Source organism: Bombina bombina, chromosome 6 (assembly GCF_027579735.1).
Source record: "Bombina bombina isolate aBomBom1 chromosome 6, aBomBom1.pri, whole genome shotgun sequence".
NCBI lineage: Eukaryota > Metazoa > Chordata > Amphibia > Anura > Bombinatoridae > Bombina > Bombina bombina.
Genome location: NC_069504.1, coordinates 873,482,877 through 873,508,490, shown reverse-complemented (window position 1 = coordinate 873,508,490; position 25,614 = coordinate 873,482,877). Strand labels below are relative to the sequence as shown.

Here is a 25,614-nt window from a genome sequence, read left to right as displayed (position 1 = left end):
TGGGGCTGCGTTACTGAGTTATAGGCTGCTTTTTTGCAGATGTTAGACTTTTTTTCAGCCGGCTCTCCCCGTTGATTCCTATGGGGAAATTGTGCACGAGCACGTTACACCAGCTCACCGCTGACTTAAGCAGCGCTGGTATTGAAGTGAGATTTAGAGCTAAATTTTGCTCTACGCTCACTTTTTGTCTTTTAACGCCGGGTTTGTAAAAACCCGTAATACCAGCACTATATGTAAGTGAGCGGTGAGAATAACGTGCAAGTTAGCACATCACCCCTGTTACCGCAAAACTCGTAATCTAGGTGTATGTATTTTGTATGTCGATGCTGCGTCCATGCAATTTTTAATTGCTCCCTGAATGCAAAAAATACTTTTTAAATTAAAGGGACATGAAACCCAATTTTTTTCTACTGTGATTTAGAAAGAGCATCTTATTTTAAACAACTTTCTAATTTACTTCTATTATCTAATGTGCTTCATTCTCTTGATATCACTTGCTGAAAAGCATATCTAGATATGCTCAGTAGCTGCTGATTGGTTGCTGCACATAAAGGCCTTGTGTGATTGGCTCACACATGTGCATTGCTATTTCTTCAACAAAGGATATCTAAAGAATTGAGCAAATTAGATAATAGAAGTAAATTGGAAAGTTGTTTACAATTGCATGCCCTATCTGAATCATGAAAGTTTAATTTTGACTAGACTGACCCTTTAAGCATTTTAAATTATTTTGTATTGCAAATGTTATGTTGGTCAATATCCAAGGGGGAACCTAATTCTAGTATTTATGTAATTGCAGTCGTACTCCATGTCTGATTTTACCAGGTTCAGCGCTGCTTGCTGCCACTGCAGCAATTTATTTTCAGCTGTCACAAGTATAATAAAGCAGAGGTAGAGCCTAAGCAGTTCTAAAACAAACAGCTGTGCACGTGCTTAGATCTGCCCCGCACAGCTTCCCCCCTTCCCCGTAGCATGCACAGTGCAAAGATCAACAGAAGAACAAGAGAATCAGAGAGCGAGCAGGGAGCAGTAAGTGCAACAAATTGATACATCACAGACTGGGGCTTGGCTTGAATAAAATGGACACTAAATAGTTAAAATATTTTGAAAAATATACTGAAATACGAAAATTATTCAGATGGAAAATATTAATTAGCATTGTGGAATAAAATGAAAAATAAAAATGAGTGCACAGTTTTTTACAATATAACTTACTTTGAAAAAAAAATGCAATATATAACTTTTCATAAATACATAATAGTGAGATTCAGATCTGAAATGAAGTATGACAAAATGTTAAAAACCGCATACTTACAAATATTGTAGGTGCTATTATTTCAGGCAATGGATTTTCTATTTTTTTCTCTGAATTTTATTAGTCCTTTCTGTAATACCACATGATATCATTATGTAAGATGTAGGAAAGCTGCATACTTTATAAATAGTTAATAAAGGACTATTAATAAGTATATATATATATATATATATATATATATATATATATATATATATATATATATATCCTAACATATTTTATTAACAGATGAAGCATATTATAGTTGAATACCTCCCAACATTGACAGCTAAGCTATGGCAACCAGGGGATTTGGTGAAGAGTCTTGGTGGCGGGGGTGGAGTTGGGGCAGTTCAGAGGTTAATCAGGGAAGTCTAGGGCATGGTTTGGGAGCTCATAGTCAAAGTTGGTTAGCCCTGTGGAGTCCCAGGGTATTGCAGGGAGTTTCTAGACTGGGTTTAATAGTTCTCTTTATGAAACAAGGAAATTAATAAGTTATTTGTAGAAATGGCAGGACATATCTACCAAACCATGTCAATCCCATGAAATGTGGTATGGTTGGAAGCTTTGTCATTGGTAAAACACTGGTCTTGATCAGCCCATTAGTACAGCAGTTAACCTTTGGTTTTATTGTAGAAATGAATGATAATATCACAAAGACAATACACTACCGTATCCATGTCAGTAGAAATATACGAGTGCTTCTAGCAATCTAATTGTATTTGTTTATGTTTATCTAGTGCACAGTTGTATCCATGAGATCCTTAGAAGGAGCATAAAACTACATCTCAGTAGCATCTTCCTACTTTAAGCTTGAGGGCCCCCAGGCTGTGCAGTTGAGCATAAAAAAAAAATTCATCAGGCATGGAATGAAATCCAGGTTTAGGTATTCTGTTATCATAGTAGTGATGGGGAACATAGTTTCCTTCTTGATCTTCAGGGAAAGGCCAGAACCCATAAATAGTCAACTCATCACAAAGCTCCAGTGCAGAACTTACCAGCATAAGACCAGAGGATAGACGTTTGGCAGTAAGTCCTTTGCTTGTCCAGTAGTCACTCAGATTCTTCAAGTAAACCGGGTGGAAAAAAAACACCTTCAGCTCAGAGCCAAAGTCTTTTAACGTATAATATACCTTAAATGACAAATCTTTGTTGCCTATAGAGTAGAATGCTGGCATGATGATTAGAGCTGAACCATAGGCTTTTACCATATCAGAGAAGGGTTTTCGCCTCTCGTTCAATTTTGAAAATCTAAGAGAAGAATATATTCAGAGTATTTATGAAAATTAATATGTTGTAATTTCCATTGTCTACTATTTGTCTATAAAAATGTTGAACATGCATTCATATGTTGAGTTTTGGTTTTGACATTGATCAAACATGGCTGTATATTTATGCTGAGGGCTTTTAATTGTAGTAACATACTATGTTAAGTAATTATACTGATTATTATGTATATACTGCTACATATATACTTGATGTGATAAATATTTTTATAGAACACTTTCATTTACCTTTTGGTAAGAATGCTTGGATTTGAAGTGACAAGATCTGTCTTTGTGCCAACGTCATATGAATAATTCATAGGTGGCAAATTGAACCTGTAAGAAACAAAAAGAATTTGAGAGAGTTAGTGCGCAAATTGTGTCAAGGTCTTTTCTTACCAGGGTCGTAACCTACAGCCAGACCTGCTAGCTTCAGACCAAACACACTGACAATAAAAAAGGGTGTCATAGCCAAATGTAATATCTCCTAGACACATACAAAACATGAAAGTGAACTGCAGGAATTGTGTCAAGGTCTTTTCTTACCAGAGTCCCTAATCTACAGCCACAGACTTACAAACCTAGGAAGAAGAGACCTGGAGCTTTCACCATTTGGTCAAATGCTGTAACTGACATAATTTAATGCCTTTAGCCTAGTATGTGCATCTAAGTGAGTGCTCGCAATTCTGTCTATTCTATATTTTTAAGTAATTTTTCTTATTGGGATAATTGTCTTGAGCTCTATATGAATAATGTTGTTACAATGTTTTTGCAAATAGTACTAAAGGCATACATTTCTGAGCCTACTGAAGTATGGTCTCATGGAAAGGAGGTTTCAATCAAAAATAAAAAGAGTAAGATTTAAACAGTTATTCGTAAGTTTTTTTTAAAAAATTATACCTGAATAATGAATGTTTAATTTTGTTAAATATCAGTATAACATTTCAATGTCCAAATTTAAAACTAGGGGGTCGAATTATCAAAGCGTCAACTAAAAATACGCTCGAATTCCACGTTGTATTTGTCGCAAGCTTGATCCGCCATAGTTATCAAAACGTCAAGATCAGCAAATGTTGAAATTTGTGACGTAATCTGTGATCTTAATACGACGCAGATCGATGCTTGCGTCATTACAGATGTTTCGAATTCAGATTAGACTCTATTTGAGCCTTTTCCCAATTTATCAAACATTTAACAGGTATGCTTGCGTCTATTCCGATGCAGCGTACCTAGTTTTCAATTTGAGGTTGTAGATGCCATAGAACTCAATCGCCTAGATTTAGAGTTTTGTCGGTAAAAACCTGCAGGGATAACGCTCCTTTTTTTCTTACCGCTCCCTTTAAACAACGCTGGTATTACGAGTTTTCTGAATGGCTGCGTTAGCCTCAGAAAAGTGAGCATTGAGCCAAATTTAGCTCCACTTCTACTCTCAATACCAGCGTTGCTTACAGTAGCGGTAAGCTGGAAAAAACATGCTTGTGCATGATTTCCCCATAGGAAACAATGGGGCAGTTTCGGCTGCAAAAAAGCAGCATTCAGCTCCTAACGCAGCCCCATTGTTTCCTATGGGGAAACACTTTCTAAGTCTACACCTAACACCCTAACATGAACCCTGAGTCTAAACACCCCTAACCTTACACTTATTAACCCCTAATCTACCGCCCCGATATCGCTGACACCTGCATTATACTATTTACCCCTAATCTGCCGCTCCGGACACCGCCAACACCTACATTATCCATATGAACCCCTAATCCGCTGCCCCCAATATCGCTGACACCTATATTATATTTATTAACCCCTAATCTTCCGCCCCCAACGTCGCCGCCACCTACCTACAATTAATAACCCCTAATCTGCCGCCCCCAACGTCGCCGCTACTATAATAAAGTCATTAACCCCTAAACCTAAGTCTAACCCTAACCCTAACACCCCTCTAACTTAAATATAATTTAAATAAAACAAAATAAATTTACTATAATTAAATGAATTATTCCTATTTAAAACTAAATACTTACCTATAAAATAAACCCTAATATAGCTACAATATAACTATTAGTTACATTGTAGCTATTTTAGGATTTATATTTATTTTACAGGCAACTTTGTATTTATTTTAACTAGGTACAATAGCTATTAAATAGTTAATAACTATTTAATAGCTACCTAGTTAAAATAATTACAAAATTACCTGTAAAATAAATCCTAACCTAAGTTACAAATACACCTAACACTGCACTATCAATAAATTAATTAAATAAATTAACTACAATTATCTAAACTAAAATACAATTAAATAAACTCAACTATAGTACAAAAAACAAACACTAAATTACAAAAAATAAAAAAATATTACAAGAATTTTAATCTAATTACACCTAATCTAAGCCCCCTAATAAAATAAAAAAACCCAAAATAATAAAATTTCCTACCCTATACTAAATTACAAAAGTAATCAGCTCTTTTACCAGCCCTTAAAAGGGCTTTTTGCGGGGCATTGCCCCAAAGTAATTAGCTCTTTTACCTGTAAAAAAATATATACAAGACCCCCCAACATTACAACCCACCATCCACACACCCCTAATCTAAAACCCACCCTATCCCCCCTTAAAAAAACCTAACACTACTCCATTGAAAATCACCCTACCTTGAGCTGTGTTCACCCAGCCGGGCACCACTGGTCATCCGATCCCTCCAGAAGTCTTCATCTGATGGGGCAGAAGAGGACATCCGGACCGGAAGAAGTCTTCATCCAAGCGGCATCTTCTATCTTCATCCATCTGGCACGGAGCGGGTCCATCTTCAAGACATCCGACACGGAGAATCCTCTTCTGACGACGGCTATCACTGAAGGAAGGTTCCTTTAAATGACATCATCCAAGATGGCGTCCCTCGAATTCCGATTGGCTGATAGGATTCTATAAGCCAATCGGAATTAAGGTAGGAAAAATCTGATTGGTTTATTTAATCAGTCAATTGGATTGAAGTTCAATCCGATTGGCTGATTGGATCAGCCAATAGAATGCGAGGTCAATTATATTGGCTGATCCAATCATTGATGATTAAATCAACCAATCGGATTTTTCCTACCTTAATTCCGATTGGCTGATAGAATCCTATCAGCCAATCGGAATTCAAGGGACACCATCTTGGATGATGTCATTTAAAGGAACCTTCATTCAGTCGTCGGCCGTTGAAAGAAGAGGATGCTCCGCGTTGGATGTCTTGAAGATGGACCCGCTCCACGCCGGATGGATGAAGATAGAAGATGCCGCTTGGATGAAGCCTTCTCCCATTCCGGATGTCCTCTTCTGCCCCATCGGATGGAGACTTCTGGATGGATCGGATGATCAGTGGTGCCCGGCTGGGTGAACACGGCTCAAGGTAGGGTGATCTTCAATGGGGTAGTGTTAGGTTTTTTTAAGGGGGATCGGGTGGGTTTTAGAGTAGGGGTGTGTGGGTGGTTGGTTGTAATTTTGGGGGGTATTGTATTTACTTTGGGGCAAAAAGCCCTTTTAAGGGCTGGTAAAAGAGCTGATTACTTTTGTAATTTAGTATAGGGTAGGGAATTTTATTATTTTGGGGGACTTTTTTATTTTATTAGGGGGCTTAGATTAGGTGTAATTAGATTAAAATTCTTGTAATATTTTTTTAATTTTTTGTAATTTAGTGTTTTTTTTGTACTATAGTTGAGTTTATTTAATTGTATTTTAGTTTAGATAATTGTAGTTAATTTATTTAATTAATTTATTGATAGTGTAGTGTAGGATTTATTTTACAGGTAATTTTGTAATTATTTTAACTAGGTAGCTATTAAATAGTTATTAACTATTTAATAGCTATTGTACCTAGTTAAAATAAATACAAAGTTACCTGTAAAATAAATATAAATCCTAAAATAGCTACAATTTAACTATTAGTTATATTGTAGCTATCTTATGGTTTATTTTATAGGTAAGATTTTAGTTTTAAATAGGATTAATTAATTTAATTATAGTAATTTTAGTTTGTTTTATTTAAATTATATTTAAGTTAGGGGGGTGTTAGGGTTAGGGTTAGACTTAGGTTTAGGGGTTAATAACTTTATTATAGTAGCGGTGACGTTGGGGGCGGGAGATTAGGGGGTAGGTAGGTGGCAGCGATGCTAGGGAGGGCAGATTAGTGGTTAATAAAATTTATTATAGTGTTTGTGAGGCGGGAGTGCGGTGGTTTAGGGGTTAATACATTTATTATAGTGGCGGCGATGTCCGGTCGGCAGATTAGGGGTGAATAATTGTAGTTAGGTGGCAGCGACATTGGGGGGGCAGATTAGGGGTTAATAAATATAATATAGGTGTCGGCGATGTTAGGGACAGCAGATTAGGGGTTCATAGCTATAATGTAGGTGGCGGAGGTGTCCGGTCGGCAGATTAAGGGTTAAATAATTGTATTTTAGTGTTTGCGATGTGAGGGGGCCTCGGTTTAGGGGTTCATAGGTAGTTTATGGGTGTTAGTGTACTTTGTAGCACTTTAGTTAACAGTTTTATGTTCCGGCGTTAGCCCATAAAACTCTTAACTACTGACTTTTTTATGCGGTAGGAGTCTTGGAGGTAGAGGCTGTACCACTCACTTCTTCCAAGACTCGTATTACCGGCGTTAGGCAAATCCCATTAAAAAGATATGATACGCAATTGACGTAAGGGGATTTGCGGTAGCCAAAAGTCGCGGAAAAAAAGTGAGCGGTACACCTGTACCTCCCTGACTCATAATACCAGCGGGCGTTAAAAGCAGGGTTAGGACCACTTAACACTGCTTTTTAAGGCTAACGCAGAACTCTAAATCTAGGTGAATAGGAGTCTGAAAACACAGAAAGCTTATGTTCAATGCTGCAAGAGAATGAAGTATATTACATAATTAAAGTAAATTAGAAACTCTATTATAATTGTATACCCTTTCTAAATCAAACAATATGATTGCTCCACATTTGGTGCACTAGTAGATATAGGGATAAAAATAAAAAATACATTACTACTTATGGATTATGCTACAAATTTGTCTCTCATTACAAAGCAAAGGGACAATATTTCTACAAATTTGTTGAAAAGTTTTTTCCCAAACTTGTCGCACTAATAGATATAGAGATAAAAATGAAATACACAACATAATATAGCTAACTTCCTTTTTATTTTTTTGTGAACAATCTATGTGCACCATGTTTAAGCCATGTAATACAAGTCCCACTCTCCACTTTGCACCAAATTTGACGCAACACTTTTCGCACCAATTATGACGCAAACTCCTAAACAACCAAAACACTAGTGAATTTTTCAACCACTTTTGATTGGAATATGCATAATCACATGACTTATGACATCAGCCAATCTGATTCAAATATACATTTTAAACTATCACTAACAAATCAAATTGCTCGATACTTCTGTCATTGATCACTCATCAGAACTTGTAAGTGCCATTTGTTATATTGTGTATTATACTTTGAAAGTATGTATATGTGAAATTAGTATTAAAGATAAACATTGATGCTGAGATTAGGACAAACAGTGTAATATTTTAGACAAGGATTTTTTCGAATTGATGTTTGATTCAATATAATCCTAAAATGATAGCTCAAAGGGATAGCCCACCTAACATTAAACTGTCATGATTCAGATACATCAAAAATTAAAATCACCTCTTTACTGTCATGCTATTTTCATTGTATTTCTTCCTTCTCTTGAATTTGTTTTTCAGCAAGAAATGTCATCTTATATGCCTGCCCATTTTATAACACCTGTGAAGGGGTGGCCTTTAAAACTAGATTGCAATCAGGAGCGGTTACACAGGTACAGATAGAAAACTGTCCCAGCTCTTAAAATATTCATTGATTGCAAATACATATGATACTCTGATTACATGTTATATTTGCAATTATTCCTGCTCAGAATAAGAATAAATTTACACTATATACATAAAGTGGTATAAATAAACACAGAGATATGAAAGACAACATTGTTTAGAACAAAAAAATGAATTTAGGGACATGTAAATATGTTTGATAAAGATTTCTGACATAACACACACACACATATATATATATATATATATATATATATATATATATATAATATATATATATATACACACAGCATATATATATATATATATATATATATATAACCAAGGTGTGTAGTATATGCACTCCCACCAACGTACTCCAACTTGCCAGGGTGCTGTGACAAGAAATGTAGAATTTTCAGAAGTAAAGCACTCGCTGGACTATAGACATCAGTGCCAAAAAACGTTATTATGTGATGTTTCGGGACAAACAGCGTCCCTTCCTCTGACAAACATCAAGTATGCAATACAAACATTTATAGGCCTACAAACCACTCCCCCCAAACAACTGTCATGTGTAATTACTATTGTGTTGATCCACAATTGTGTACATAAAAGCATATGTTGTTGTGTTAATGAAATAGTGTTAAGAGTAAATGTCTATCCCCCCCAATGCATCTGATCTACGCTACCGATCGTACTGATCCAAGGTATTACTCCTGTTGCAACCAATTTACATGTAGACCACAACAAACACTCTCATTGGTTTAAAAAGAACATGCCTCGTATGTGGATTGGTGTCAATACAACCCCGTCTACGAATGCCATCGCCCCCATGGTGACGTGTGTATAGTGTCAAACAGATAGCGAAAACATGCTATACTAATCTCGCCTCACAGACTGAGACCCGACCAGCCCCACATAAAGAAATCAAAACATTCCGAATCAATCGCAACTCCTAAGTAGATATGATCTCAACCATAAACCATAAACCAATGCACACGCCCCCTCTACTTGCAACGTATCACAACACAAGCGTTTATTGGGCCAAGCCCATCACACCCAGCCGTCTGATTGGTTCAATATAGACCCCTGCAAGAGAAAACAATCTGACATCACAAGCCACCCTGGATAATATTATCCGAAAAGAGCCACAGCTGACACACGCCCACCACAGCACTTTCCGCCCACAGCAAGAAAAAGGCAGGACGTGTGCTGGTAATATACTGTACGGTACTCCCACCAACAACAGTGTGCACAATATAGCCTCATCACCAAGAATGGGCATCACCCACAACAAAAATCTGGATAATGCAATACTAATAAAAAACGATTATTGAATACAGTGCGTAAAGCAGCTACACACAGCAGTTCAAAATACCATGAAAGATAAGAACTAAAATAAGCCCCAAATCAATTCCTATATAAAAAAACGAAAAACTAATCTCACTACAACAGTGAAAAATATTAAGAAATATATATCATATAAAGTGTAATGTAAAGAACCACCATACATATTAACTATACAAATCCTCAGGACCACACTACTGTTGCTAGCCCTCATTTAATTAGAACCAACATATAGTAAAATAATTCACCACAGGGCTCTGTTCAGGTAGCATGAGCAGATCATAAGATTATTACCCCATAAAATCCTTGGGGAGCCATAGTAAAATGCTGCATTACACCCATGGCTTAATTATCCAGTACTGAATACAATTATACAACTATACCTAGGTCAACACACATATCTGACCCCACCATCAAATACTTCGGGATCCTAATCTAACGGGACAATCAGGTTAACCACAGGGCGCCCAACCAATCACACTCCTATCTACATCTATCTACAGGCCACCAGAACTTACTACACACAGAACATCTGTGCCAATGTGCGCAAGGGGTAGATCCAAAATCAAGAGATCATGCAGCTAGGGGGATATCATCCACTAAAACATATTTAGTGTAAGTGTACTAAACATGTGAATAAATCACTAGAGGGCGCTGGTGTACATAATGTATGTGAAATATCCGTGCATGTGTAACCTGTATAAGAAATGTATTTTAAACACTCCACATAGTACAATTATATCTAAATCAATAGTGGGACCTCATTAAACAAAATACCAAAATATAATCAATGTCCACTTTATATCTAAAAGTTTACAGTATGAATAGATAGGTGTAGTTTCTCCAATACGATGATAGCAGCACACAAAATTTCAGGCAGCACTCTCCCCTCTTCAACCTCAAAAGTGGCAGATCTGCAGAAATTCAAACAAAAAGAGGCGCCCAATGTGTGTATCTGAAGCAGTATTTCCAAATCATACAGCCGTACTCTATGCACAGGGTACTCACAATTTCGCAGAGCACACCAATGTGCTTGTAGAAGCGGGCTGGTAATTAGAGCTGACCAGCTGGCTCTCTCCGGCATTCAATCTCCCCACTCCGATGGTATGGTAGTGACAAGCTCACTCCTTAAGGATATGCAGGCAACGATGTGATTAAACAAAGTCTTTTATTGTAAAAACACTGCAGACAAATTCTGTCAATAAATGTGATCCTTAAAAGCAAGCAAATAGCAATATTTGTGTTGATTTTGCTACGCATTTCTCGGCTCTCCTGGCCGTTTCATCATTAGTGTAAGTGTATAGGTGATCAAACAACATATAGACAAAACATGATTAAAAACAAACCGAATAGATTAAAAACCTCATGTATGTAACTAGCTTACTGATTAGTAATGAATTTATAATGAAAGAAGGAAACACCATTGGATAACTGATGGCCGAATCAGGACAAAAATATATATATACCCAATAAACATAGGGCCTATTGTCACTACATCATGCAAATACATGAGGCCCCCAGCTAGACTCGCACTGAATCTGCTGGCAATAAAATATCCATAAATTCAGTATTAGTATATATAATGAAACCATGGACTCTCATCTGAGGATAATCTACACTCTAGTGAATAATCTCTAATCTAGTGAATGGAATCATGGACTCTCTGGTTCAGGACCATATAGATGTGGATCTTCCATTCATAGTAAACATTGCCAACCCATCTGGACATTTAGGCCTCTAGGGGCCAAAGTACAAAGTTCATGTATCCATCGGGATTCCTTTTGTAGGAGCAGTTTGGCTCTGTTGCCTCCTCTTCTTTGCATCGGTACATGATCTATGATCCTGGACCGTAAGTCACTCACAGTATGCCCTGCCTCAAAGAAATGACGAATATTGATTTATATATATATATATATATATATATATATATATATATATATATATACACACACGAGTATGTGCAAATATATATGTACAAATTCTAGCATTAATAATCATTTATAAAAAACAATATGAGATACAAGCATATGACTTCAAGAAATACAAATACACATTGATTTATGTGACAGTATCATATAACAGATTTTTTGTATAAAAAAATAAATATAAAAATAACTTTCTATGAGATATTGTTTGTTGAGATAAAAATGTAGCTATTTCTTGGACATTAACAGTTGAAAAATAAAAGATTAGCTTTAGAGAAATGTACTTGTTCATGGACAGTAATGAAATGGTATAAATAAAGTTGGGAAAAACCGCAACATTGATGACTGTTAGTTAACACTAGTCCGATGCTCTTCGCACCGTACTTGACACGCGTGTTTTTGACGGCTTTTTTGCTAAATCTCGCGAGCGTATTGATGCCGCAGAATTCACAAACGGCTAGATTTAGAGTCCTGCGGCCAAAGGGGTGCGTTAGCTACGCGTGCTTTTTTCCCCCCGCACCTTTTAAATACCGCTGGTATTTAGAGTTCACAGAAGGGCTGGGTTTTCAGTCCATTAGGCTCCAAAAAGGGAGCGTAGATCATAATTTAACGCCACTGCAACTCTCGATACCAGCGGTGCTTACGGACGTGGCCAGCTTCAAAAACGTGCTCGTGCACGATTCCCCCATAGAAAACAATGGGGCAGTTTGAGCTGAAAAAAAACCTAACACCTGCAAAAAAGCAGCGTTCAGCTCCTAAAGCAGCCTCATTGTTTTCTATGGGGAAACACTTCCTAAGTCTGCACCTAACACCCTAACATGTACCCCAAGTCTAAACACCCATAACCTTACACTTATTTACCCCTAATCTGCCGCCCCCGCTATCGCTGACACCTGCATATTATTATTAACCCCTAATATGCCGCTCCGTACACCGCCGCAGCATACATTATAGTTATGTACCCCTAATCTGCTGCCCCTAACACCGCCGACCCCTATATTATATTTATTAACCCCTAATCTGCCCCCCACAACGTCGCTGCTAGCTAACTACAATAATTAACCCCTAATCTGCCGATCGGAGCTCACCGCTACTATAATAAATGTATTAACCCCTAAAGCTAAGTCTAATCCTAACACTAACACCCCCCTAAGTTAAATATAATTTTTATCTAACAAAATAAATTAACTGTTAATAAATTATTCCTATTTAAAGCTAAATACTTACCTGTAAAATAAACCCTAATATAGCTACAATATAAATTATAATTATATTGTAGCTATTTTAGGATTAATATTTATTTTACATGCAACTTTGTATTTATTTTAACCAGGTACAATAGCTATTAAATAGTTAATAACTATTTTATAGCTACTTAGTTAAAATAATTACAAAATTACCTGTAAAATAAATCCTAACCTAAGTTACAAATAAACCTAACACTACACTATCATTAAATTAATTAAATACAATACCTACAATTATCTACAATTAAACCTAGCACTACACTATCAATAAATTAATTAAATACAATACCTACAAATAAATACAATGAAATAAACTAACTAAAGTACAAAAAATAAAAAAGCTAAGTTACAAAAAATAAAAAAATATTTACAAACATTAGAAAAATATTACAACAATTTTAAACTAATTACACCTACTCTAAGCCCCCTAATAAAATAACAAAGACCCCCAAAATAAAAAAATGCCCTACCCTATTCTAAATTAAAAAAGTTCAAAGCTCTTTTACCTTACCAGCCCTGAAAAGGGCCATTTGCGGGGCATGCCCCAAAGAATTCAGCTCTTTTGCCTGTAAAAAAAAACATACAATACCCCCACCCCCCCAACATTACAACCCACCACCCACATACCCCTAATCTAACCCAAACCCCCCTTAAATAAACCTAACACTAAGCCCCTGAAGATCTTCCTACCTTATCTTCACCTCGCCGGGTATCACACCGATCCGTCCTCGGAAGTCTTGATCCAAGCCTCGGAAGTGTTGATCCAAGCCCAAGCGGGGGCTGAAGAGTGACGTCCATCCTCCGGCTGAAGTCTTGATCCAAGCTGGCAGAAGAGGACATCCGGACCGGCAAACATCTTCTTCCAAGCCGCATCTTCTATTTTCTTTAATCCGATGATGACCGGCTGATCTTCAAGACCTCCAGCACGGATCCATCCATCTTCACCAACGACTTCCCGACGAATGACGGTTCCTTTAAGGGACGTCATCCAAGATGGCGTCCCTCGAATACCGATTGGCTGATAGGATTCTATCAGCCAATCGGAATTAAGGTAGGAAAATTCTGATTGGCTGATGGAATCAGCCAATCAGAATCAAGTTCAATCCGATTGGCTGATCCAATCAGCCAATCAGATTGAGCTCGCATTCTATTGGCTGTTCCGATCAGCCAATAGAATGCGAGCTCAATCTGACTGGCTGATTGGATCAGCCAATCGAATTGAACTTGATTCTGATTGGCTGATTCCATCAGCCAATCAGAATTTTCCTACCTTAATTCCGATTGGCTGATAGAATCCTATCAGCCAATCGGAATTCGAGGGACACCATCTTGGATGACGTCCCTTAAAGGAACCTTCATTCTTCAGTTGGACGTCGGAAGAAGAAGATTGATCCGCGCTGGAGGTCTTCACGATGGAGCCGTTCCTCATCGGATGAAGATAGAAGATGCCGCTTGGATCAAGATGGTTGCCGGTCCGGATCGCCTCTTCTTCCCGGATAGGATGAAGACTTTGGAGCCTCTTCTGGACCTCTTCAGCCGCCGGATTATGGATCGCCAGCCCCCGCTTGGGCTTGGATGAAGATTTCAGAGCCTGGACTGATCGCTGATACCCGGCGAGGTGAAGATAAGGTAGGAGGATCTTCAGGGGCTTAGTGTTAGGTTTATTTAAGGAGGGTTTGGGTTAGATTAGGGGTATGTGGGTGGTGGGTTGTAATTTGAGGGGGGGTATTGTATGTTTTTTTTTACAGGCAAAAGAGCTGAATTATTTGGGGCATGCCCCACAAAAGGTCCTTTTAAGGGCTGGTAAGGTAAAAGAGCTTTGAACTTTTTTTAATTTAGAATAGGGTAGGACATTTTTTTTTATTTTGGGGGTCTTTGTTATTTTATTAGGGGGCTTAGAGTAGGTTTAATAAGTTTAAAATTGTTGTAATATTTTTCTTATGTTTGTAAATATTTTTTTATTTTTTGTAACTTAGTTCTTTTTTATTTTTTGTACTTTAGTTAGTTTATTTAAATGTATTTATTTGTAGGTATTGTATTTAATTAATTTATTGATAGTGTAGTGTTAGGTTTAATTGTAGGTAATTGGAGGTATTTAATTTAATTTATTTATTGCTAGTGTAGTGTTAGGTTTAATTGTAACTTAGGTTAGGATTTATTTTACAGGTAATTTTGTAATTATTTTAACTAGGTAACTATTAAATAGTTATTAACTATTTAATAGCTATTGTACCTGGTTAAAATAATTACAAAGTTACCTGTAAAATAAATATAAATCCTAAAATAGCTACAATATAATTATAATTTATATTGTAGCTATATTAGGGTTTATTTTACAGGTAAGTATTTAGCTTTAAATAGGAATAATTTATTTAATAATAGTTAATTTATTTCGTTAGATTTAAATTATATTTAAGTTAGGGGGGTGTTAGGGTTAGGGTTAGAATTAGCTTTAGGGGTTAAAAAATTTATTAGAATAGCGGTGAGCTCCGGTCGGCAGATTAGGGGTTAATGCTTGAAGTTAGGTGTCGGCGATGTTAGGGAGGGGAGATTAGGGGTTAATACTATTTATTATAGGGTTATTGAGGCGGGAGTGAGGCGGATTAGGGGTTAATAACTTCATTATAATAGCGGCGCGGTCCGGTCGGCAGATTAGGGGTTAATAAGTGTAGGCAGGTGGAGGCGACGTTGAGGGGGGCAGATTAGGGGTTAATAAATATAATATAGGGGTCGGCGGTGTTAGGGGCAGCAGATTAGGGGTACATAAGTATAACGTATCTTGCGGCGGCATGCGGACGGCAGATTAGGGGTTAAAAAAATTTAATAGAGTGACGGCGATGTGGGGGGACCTCGGTTTAGGGGTACATAGGTAGTTTATGGGTGTTAGTGTACTTTAGAGCACAGTAGTTAAGAGCTTTATAAACCGGCGTTAGCCCAGAAAGCTCTTAACTACTGACTTTTTTTTGCGGCTGGTTTTGTCGTTAGATTTCTAATGCTCACTTCAGCCACGACTCTAAATACCGGCGTTAGAAAGATCCCATTGAAAAGATAGGATACGCAATTGATGTAAGGGGATCTGCGGTATGGAAAAGTCGCGGGTGTAAAGTGAGCGTTAGACCCTTTCCTGACTGACTCCAAATACCAGAGGGCGGTAAAAACCAGCGTTAGGAGCCTCTAACGCTGGTTTTGACGGCTACCGCCCAACTCTAAATCTAGCCGTAAGATTGCCGCTTTGATAAATTGACCTTTACAAATCAACATTGAAATATCATATTTGATTTTACATTTAATTACTGATGTACTATTTAACTATTGAATGATAATATTTATTTTATAGAAACTTTAAAAAGACAGAATACATGTTGTTGGGAACATTAGTTCTGCCAAGTGCATATTAAAAGTTTAACATTCACCCAGCCCCACTTAGAACTTGAAATTAACCAATATATTCATAGTTGATAAATGATGACAATGGAATAGATTCACTTAGATCTTAACCAATATCTCAAAGTGACCCTTGAGATGCTATTTGAGAGGTATGATCCAAAACTGCAAGCCTTTAGTATTTACTAAGAAAACGGTAACATCCTTCACAAGGATGCCTTAACACAAAGGCATTACCTTATATATGAGAGAGTGTAATTTATGGCAAATCACATACCTATTACATCACGAGTCCCCAACATAAAACATAACAGTTAAAATACCACTGACCTCTCTCAATGAAAACCCATTATTGCTCTGGTGCCCCAAGGACTTGTTACTTTTGAAAATGTTCTCAGTAATTTATTGGGGTTTTGAAATTCCTTGGGCACATCAGCCACTTCTTGTTCAGATGTAGGCATTTTATCTGCCTTAAAGTCTATCAGTAATTTTTTACACTTTCTATATTTTGATCCTATAGTGACCTACTAAGTGTTTTGGCATACATCCATTATAACGGGTTGCAGCTTGCCATGTTCTGGGGAATAACATTGATTTTATTGTTTTATTTAGCTTAAGTGACTCATTTAGCATTCAAATAAGGGTACTTCACGGTCCTTAATAAACCAGGTGTTTTGCGGACCATGAGACCAAGATTTAAGTAACTGCAAACCATAGTTTGTAAGGGCCTGTAAATAATAGGTTGATTCAGTTTGCAAAGAATAAATGTGTCACTGGGTAATGGACCTAAGTGTGAAAAATTTATTTTGTATACAGCAGTGTATTTATGATTGGGATTTTACAAATTAGGATAATACTTTGTATATTTATGTGTACATTTTACAAATTATATTGCACTTTGTACATTGCCCAATAAGCAAAGATTCTCTAGTTTGGAGAGAAATTATAGTGCAGACTTCACAGGGGCCAAACTTACTGAATTCTATAAGAAAAGGGGTGGGATCTAGAAGTCCTAAAGAATAAAACATGCCTTCCATGAAAAGTAATGGAGCTCTCTGAGATGCATAGCTTCACAGGTGAGAGGGAAGCTAACTGGGCTGATATAAAGGCTCAATTTGTATCAATTACAAATTAAACTGAAATGTTTGCACTATGATTTAACTTGCTTTTGCCTATAGTTTAGTATATATTACTTTTCTGTCAGTTAAATATGCGTATTGTGAATTTTGAGCAAACTTCACCACACAGCTGTCGAGAAAAATCAGTAAAACCAGCTTGTTTAAAGATGGAATATGTATGTATATATATATATATATATATATATATATATATATATATATAGTTTCTCCAAAAAGCAGGCAACTCACTGGTCTTTGCAATAAAAATAGAATTTATTTCATCAGTTTAAAAAACAAACGTTTCGGCACTGCATTGTGCCTTTGTCAATGTTACACAACAAAAGAGTACAAAGACAGAGTGCAACTAAGCACCCAGAATCAGATAACATACATTTAAAACAAACCCCCTTAAATAGAGGAAATACCCGCTTAACCTTTACCGCCATTCCTGTTACACGCTCATTCAATCTCCCAATTCTGACGTCACGCTGACACGTTAGCCGTGCCTAGCGTGATGAGGCATAGCACGGTGTTGTCTTGACAACGTCAAAGGCATCACGTCGGCGTGTTAGCCGAATACCAAGAGATCACCAGGGGATAATCTGCGCATGTTCAGAAAATCATAGTTTCATGAAGCGCAGCGGTTGCTATAGGCAACCAACGTAAACAAGCAACCTGTTAAGGCAAGAGCCGCTCCGGGTGTATCTTAGTATGTGGCTTAGATGGAGGCAATTAGGATGTGTAAATTGTCAGATTTCAAACCCAAATGCACACAAATCAATTACCAAATATGTACTAAAATGGTGAACAAAATTGCATATTCAGAATTACACCTCATATGCCTGTTGTGTAGTAGGGTAAATACATCTTGAAAATAGATCACATCCGCAAAGATGATATAGAGTTGGACCAGGGATATATGACAGATATATATACAGAAGAAATTCATGATGATTTTCTGAACATGCGCAGATTATCCCCTGGTGATCTCTTGGTATTCGGCTAACACGCCGACGTGATGCCTTTGACGTTGTCAAGACAACGCCGTGCTATGCGTCATCACGCTAGGCACGGCTAACGTGTCAGTGTGACGTCAGAATTGGGAGATTGAATGAGCGTGTAACAGGAATGGCGGTAAAGGTTAAGCGGGTATTTCCTCTATTTAAGGGGGTTTGTTTTAAATGTATGTTATCTGATTCTGGGTGCTTAGTTGCACTCTGTCTTTGTACTCTTTTGTTGTGTAACATTGACAAAGGCACAATGCAGTGCCGAAACGTTTGTTTTTTAAACTGATGAAATAAATTCTATTTTTATTGCAAAGACCAGTGAGTTGCCTGCTTTTTGGAGAAACTAGTTATGGTACTAGCAGTGCACCGTGGCATTACTTATGGTATGATTGTGCAATCCTATCCATGACATTGTGAATTGGCCTTTTGGCATTTGGGATTAGCACTCCTTAGTGATATTACACAGGAACTGTGGATTTTGAACTGTACAGTTGTGCATCTACTTGGAATCAACTTTTTCTACATTGTTTTTAATTGCTTAATTTTTTCCTATACTGAACCCCATTCTTGTCTTTTCTACCTGATGGCTGAGGCTGCAGCAAGTATGGACACAGCGTACAATGAGGAGGACTTTAACACAGATCCCCTTGCATTCACCGATGACGATGCAGACAGAATTCTGGTCTCAGATGAAACTTGTGAACTGGGAGGTGAGACACCCATTAACATATACCATAAGTTACTTAATTTGCGCAGAAAGGAGGTTGATTATCACCTACATGCAGTGTTCTTGTCTGGTTATTTTAGGAAGAAATTCATACCCAGGGGCTTCAGGGTTAAAAACATACCAACCCTGGGGCGACAAAATGTGGAGTTCTGTAAGAGATGGTGTTCAATTTTGAACAAATGTTCATATGACCTTATACTCTTAGTTATAGAGGAGGTCACGAGACTAGAAGCTAGAACTAAATCTGAATTGGACACCATCAAAACGCAGAGTCTCCACATTTTGAACAATGACACTAGCCAGGATTGGGTCAACAAATTATATGGCTTGGTTAATAAATACCGTAGTGATTTGATCGCTTTCAAAAATAAAAAAGTAAACAGTGTGGAAAATGATTACAGGGAAACCATTGGAACCAACAAGATGGACTGGTAAGTTTGGTCAGGGGTTTGGCAAGCTGTGAGAAATTACGGATAAATTTCCTGTAGTAGTTGCTGAAACCAAGAAATTTTTGTAGATCCTTCCGATTGGTAGGCACTGGCCAAGATTTTACAGCATCTACTTTGTTCTCTTGCATTTTAATTCCCGTTGGGCTAATGGAGTATCCCAGGAACTCGATTTTGTCTGTATGGAATATACATTTTTCCAATTTGGCGTAGAGCCTGTGAACTTGGAGTCTTGCTAGGACCCAGCTTACATGTTTTACATGAGTTTCCAGATCAGGGGAGTAGATCAGAATATCATCCAGGTATACAACTACACAGGTGTCTAGAAGGTCATGGAAGATGTTGTTAATGAAGAATTTAAACATTGCAGGTGTGTTAGTCAATCCAAAGGGCATGACCAGATATTCAAACAACCCGTATCTTGTTCTAAAGGCGGTGAGCCATTCATCGCCCTCCCTGATGCGCACAAGGTTGTAGGCTCCCCTCAGATCTAGTTTAGTGAAGATAGTAGCATGCCGGAGCCTTTCTATGAGTTCCGGGATGAGGGTACCTATTCTTGATGGTGATCTTATTGAGCTCTCTGAAATCTATAATGGGTCGTAAAGATTGACCTTTATTACGCACGAAAAAGAATCCTGCTCCTGCAGGAGAGACAGAAGGTCTAATGAAGCCTTTCTTTAGGTTCTCATCAAGGTAAGATTTTAGATGGTCCAACTCTGGCTGGGAGAGAGGGTACAAATGCCCTAGAGGAGGTGTTGTGCCTGGTTTTAACTCTATTGGATAGTTGTATGAGCGGTGTGGAGGAAGTGTATCTGCTTCCTTTTTGCTGAAAACCTCTGAGAAACGACTGTAAGCCCCGGGAATGGCTGGTACTACTGTGTCAGTGGATGTTGTGGACAATAGCAGTATGTTCTTATAACATGTCTGTGAACAGTACGGTGAGTTAAGTTGTATCTGCAAGGTTTTCCAGTTTATATATGGTTCATGGAGCTGCAACCAATTTAAACCTAAGACTATAGGATATAGTGGGGTTGATATGATATCAAAACTAATGTATTCATGGTGTGTACTGGACATTGTCATAGAGAGTGGTATGGTGTGGTGTGTAATAGGTCCAGAAGAAATTTCTGTACCATCAACTACATGAAGGGAGATAGGAGACAACTTTTTCGTTGAAGGTATTTTATTCTCACACACAAATGCTTTGTCAATATAATTTGCTTGTGCTCCGGTGTCCACGATGGCCTCTATCGTCTTACGGTTATTTCCCCACTGTAAAGACAGAATTAAGGAACAGTGAAGTGGTTTGTTATGCATGATCAAAGAGGAAACATTGGTACTACACTTACTGTTCTTGTTTCTTGTTAAGGATGGGCAATCCTTGACAGAATGAGCTGAGGATCCGCAATACATGCACAGCCCATTGGCCTTCCTTCTCATTCGTTCCTCGGCTGTAAGTGGACCTCTAAAGAAACTGATATCCATTGCTTCTGCACTAGCAGAGGAAGAAGCTGAAGATGTGCTGGGGGACTGGTTAGGATAGTTGACCTTCTTATATACAGGTTCAGTGTGTTGACGTTCAGACTTCCTCTCCCGAAGTCTCCTATCAATTTGACTGCAGAGCTTCATTAAGACTTCCAGAGTATCTGGTAGGTCAGTACGGGCGAGTTCATCCTTCACTGCGTCCAAAAGGCCAAGCCTAAACTGGTTTTTGAGAGCAATTGCGTTCCATTGTGAATCTATGGAGAATTGCTTGAACTCCGTTATGTAACTCTCTACAGGACGACTCCCTTGTTTAAGTTTCCTCATTTTTCTTTCTGCGGTATACTGCAGATTAGCATCCGAGTATAATTCATCCATTACACCAAGGAAGCTGTGTAAGTTGGAGAGAATTGGATTATTGGTTTCATATAGCGTGTCTGCCCAGATGCGGGGTTCACCTCTGAGGTAGCTGATCATGGTTAGTACCTTAGTGCTATCGTTGGGGTATGTCTTTGGCTTGAGGTTGAATGTAAGGAGACAAGCGTTTTTGAACTGGTGGTATTGACTTCTGTCGCCATGAAAGAACTCAGGTGGAGCAATATGGGGTTCAGAAATATTAACTGTATGGGTCTGTTTAGTAGTAACTGTATCTCTTATGACTTTTCTTAGTGTTTCATTTTCCACTTGCATCTCCCTTAAGCCTTGACTGAGCTGGTGCACTCTCTGGGACAGATTATAAACAAATTGAGGATGCTCCGCTGGATCCATTGATTCAAAGGCTTAGTTATTCTATGATGACTTAACTGATATATGGATCTCAACTGCAAGAGCGAAATATGTTTTATGAATGTGTCACTTTATTATCAGGCTATTGATTCAGCATAGACTGAAGTTGAAAGTGAAGAGTTAATTTTCATATAAACCAGAATGCATTACATTCACTTGAATTATCAAACTGGAATGAATTAAATGTATGCAAATCTAGGCAGGAGCAAAGCTGTGTAACTTCCAAGGTACATGATACTATGCAAAAATATTATCAGAGAGCGTAATCACTTTAGTAGCAGAGAGCGCAGTGAGGAAAGCCAATACTTTGGATGTGCTGACAGGCAGCTGATACGTGCAGTGAACAAGCTAAGTCTCTGAATATACTACTCGCTCTTACCGTTAGCTGGATTTGACAGTGTTAGCAGGCGGAGCTGGGAGGAGGAGGTTGTGCTGTGCTGGTGACGTCACTGTGAATAACAAGTGTCCAGAAAACAGTACAGAATTAACCCCTTTCAGCTCCGGAATAGGTATCCGCTGATTTACCCTGCTTTGCTTGAGTGAACAATGCTCCTGCTTCTGCTGCGAGTGATCCTGTGAATGGCAGCACTTCTGAACGGCTAGCGGTGAAAACGCTAAATTTACAGATCTCCCTTTTTAGGTAAGGTTAAGGCAAGAGTAGTTATAGCAGGAACAAATGAAGCTCAGGTAATAGAAGCGAACACAGGTTGCTCCCAGGAGTGTGAAGCGCTCTAGAAAGTACAATTGCTTAATATAAAGAAACAGGGACCCAAACTGCAGCAAGTTATGTGTAATCCAAATGCTGTGAAGAAGTACTAGTATTTTAGCAATATTGCCAGCTGGAAAAACACAAATGCATGCTCATGAGCTTAGTAACTATACACAATAACTAAGCACTTGTTTGGGGCGTGGTGAAGACTTATATACAGGTTGGAGCAGGTAACTGCAGGAGGAGTGGAAAACATGAAAACACGGAGTGGAATCCTCACAGTTAGTTCTTCATTTAAAGTCCTTTAGATAGGAGGTTATAATCCTCCTTTAAGACAGCTTATTTGCAAGCAAGTTATATTTCCAGTACAATAATATCTATTGCTGATGTGGCTTTTGGTTATAAGGAGGCCTATTTATAAAGCTCCGAATGGAGCTTGAGGGCCCGTGTTTCTAAAGACCGCTTCTCCTTACCAGTTTAAATGAGTTTGAGCATAAAATGGAACACTCATTTGAAAGCTTGTCTTACATCATGGAAGCTTCCACAGCACAGTATAATACCTCAGTACAAGCAGTGGGGACCATCACTATATCATCAGATTAAAGCTTACACAGATCTTTACTTTTTGATCAGACCAGTATAGCAGCCACATGCGCTCCTAACTTACCAAGTACCGAGAAGGATCCTTATCACCCACATGTAGATGACGATTGGGGGAATGCGGCCAGCCCCTCGATGCAAGAAGAAGAGTTAGTGGATGATCAGAAGACAAACTGTTATGATAATTGTCCACCCCACAAGGTAGTGAAAAGTATGCATACCAAAGATGGAGCCTCACCACTGGCAGCTAACCGTTAATTCAAGAGATGATACGACACACTACAACAACCTACCAAAGGTATTAATCTGAGTAAAGGGACCCTTTGTTACCTGAGAGTGAGCTCCCAAGACACACTCATTAGCAAAATACTCCTGAGGATGGCCAAGCTGATGGTGAACTCTCTTTGCCAACGGGAACGTATAGCTGTTGGAATCAGGTGACTGCCTCGTTTATAAGTAAAGCCCCACAAGCCTTATCACACCCATGACCCCGGTTCACTATATTGAGTTATCACAAGACATAATCAGGACTCATAGTCATTTGGTTAGTGTTATGAAGATGTTATCTACCATATTGTTGATCATTTTTGTTACAGTTTCTCTATTTAATGCATGTTTTGAGCTACTCATTTCATCAGCAAGGTTGCCTATATACTGATATGTGTTGAATAATGCAGATATAACAGGTATATTATGCTTTGCTCATAATGTTGGATGCACCTACATTTGCTATGTATCTGAAGTTATCTATATTCCCTCTGCCAGGATAGAGTATAGATTATCTCTTGTACATGCAGTATTATTATGCATTATTTATGCTGGTTTTTAACACCATGCCTTTACCGAATCCCTTATGTTCACAAGGCTACTCAGATGTTTAGTACTGGATGTCAGACTCACTTATAAGGAATAACCAGCAAGTTTTATTACACTCATAAATCCAACTATTTGTATTTACCTGTCACAAGCCATAATCAGAATTCATTTTAAATTTACCTAAATATTTGGGATGGGCAGCTGCCTTAGTTAATAACCATGTCCTCTCATTCTAATAACTTTACTAATTCAAATGGCCCTGAGACAAAAGCATTATTAGAATATCTATCTATACCTTAGTATATAGCTTTTACCCTCAATATAAATACTGTAAAGAGTTTATCACAGATGTCACCTTCACAACAGTTTCCCATAAAAAGCTTTTTATATTTATCAGGTATCAGGCCCCAGCATACACATTTTTCAATTATTAATGATATAGGGAAACTTCTATTCAGAAATCCCACCTGGGCGTCCCCTAAAACGTAGCTCCCTCTACTCATATATTAGCCCTACAGGTTGCCGAGGCCTGATTTTAGCTTAATGAGCAAGTTAGGAAAACAAAGTTCATGACATATAGAATACAAGTGCCTCTATTAAGTACTATACTACTGCATGTTGTGGGTATTACTCATACCTTTGAGTGCTTCTGCTATCATCTCTTTATGCAGCACATGTCCGGAGATTGTGATAAATATACTATCAGCATGTTAACTCAAATAGTGAACGTGTTGCATAAACTCGTTCCTAAGGGTATATTACACTCCGTTTTTACTGTAACTACGAGGGTACCTGAGCTATCAAAACATCTGAAGCTACTTGTATCTCAGGGATTAGAATGCAATTATAGACCTCCTCCTGTACATGCAGTTTTGATATCTGTACCAGTTCTTCACTCAAAAGGTCCAAAGCTAATTTTATCATGCTAGTTCACTGGTCCATGTATTACATCATGGTCGAAAAATTACCGTATATATCCTGCTTGTTCCTCCCTATATTATTTCTGTTGATCAGGGTTCAAGAGACCCGTAGGGCAATAAGAGGATTTCTAAATGGTTAAAAAGAGGTTTCAATTTACATTATTCAGCTTACTCATTAGTATTCCAATAACATGTTTATTGACCGTCAATGTATAGCATTTAGTTGTAATGTATGTGGCTATCATGTTATTATTGTCATTTATATAAACTGTCCTTTTACTGTTGTAATTTTCTAAAAACCTCAATAAACAATTGTTATAAATAAAAAAGGTTTTATATTAGCTTTTTAGATCAGTATCTGTGCATATTCTTCTATAAAGTATTGTCTATTACATGCAGTTATTTGAAAACTGGCGTATACTGTCCCTTTAATACAGTTGAATATAGTGTGTTTCAATGTATTGTGAATATCATATAATAAATCTCAGTTACCTGAAAACATAATCTGCTTGATCAATTTCTGAGCCACAGCAACTATTTAATAAGATTCCTCCATTACCAACCACAGCACATTTCTTATATGGTTTGTTTTGAAATGGCAATGTCTGTAAAGAAAAGATGTTGTTATTCTTTTAAAGCAACAATAAAATATGCTTTATATATGCATAGTATGTTTATTTATCCCCTTAAAGGGACATTAAACACCTGATGAAAATTGCTGAAA

At 37.7% G+C, this 25,614-nt stretch overlaps 1 protein-coding gene across 1 annotated transcript in view; it reads right to left on the bottom strand.

Annotated features, from left to right (window-relative positions):
* Window positions 1-2,082: 2,082 nt before the first annotated feature.
* The window catches only part of LOC128664755 (alpha-2,8-sialyltransferase 8E-like), a 61,535-nt gene continuing 38,003 nt past the window's right edge, over window positions 2,083-25,614 (bottom strand). Inside the window, exons 3-5 of the mRNA XM_053719563.1 lie at window positions 25,383-25,519; window positions 2,809-2,895; window positions 2,083-2,545 (exon numbers count right to left, since the gene is read on the bottom strand). Coding sequence (XP_053575538.1) covers window positions 2,083-2,545; window positions 2,809-2,895; window positions 25,383-25,519 — 687 coding nt within the window. The remainder of the gene's footprint in view (window positions 2,546-2,808; window positions 2,896-25,382; window positions 25,520-25,614) is intronic.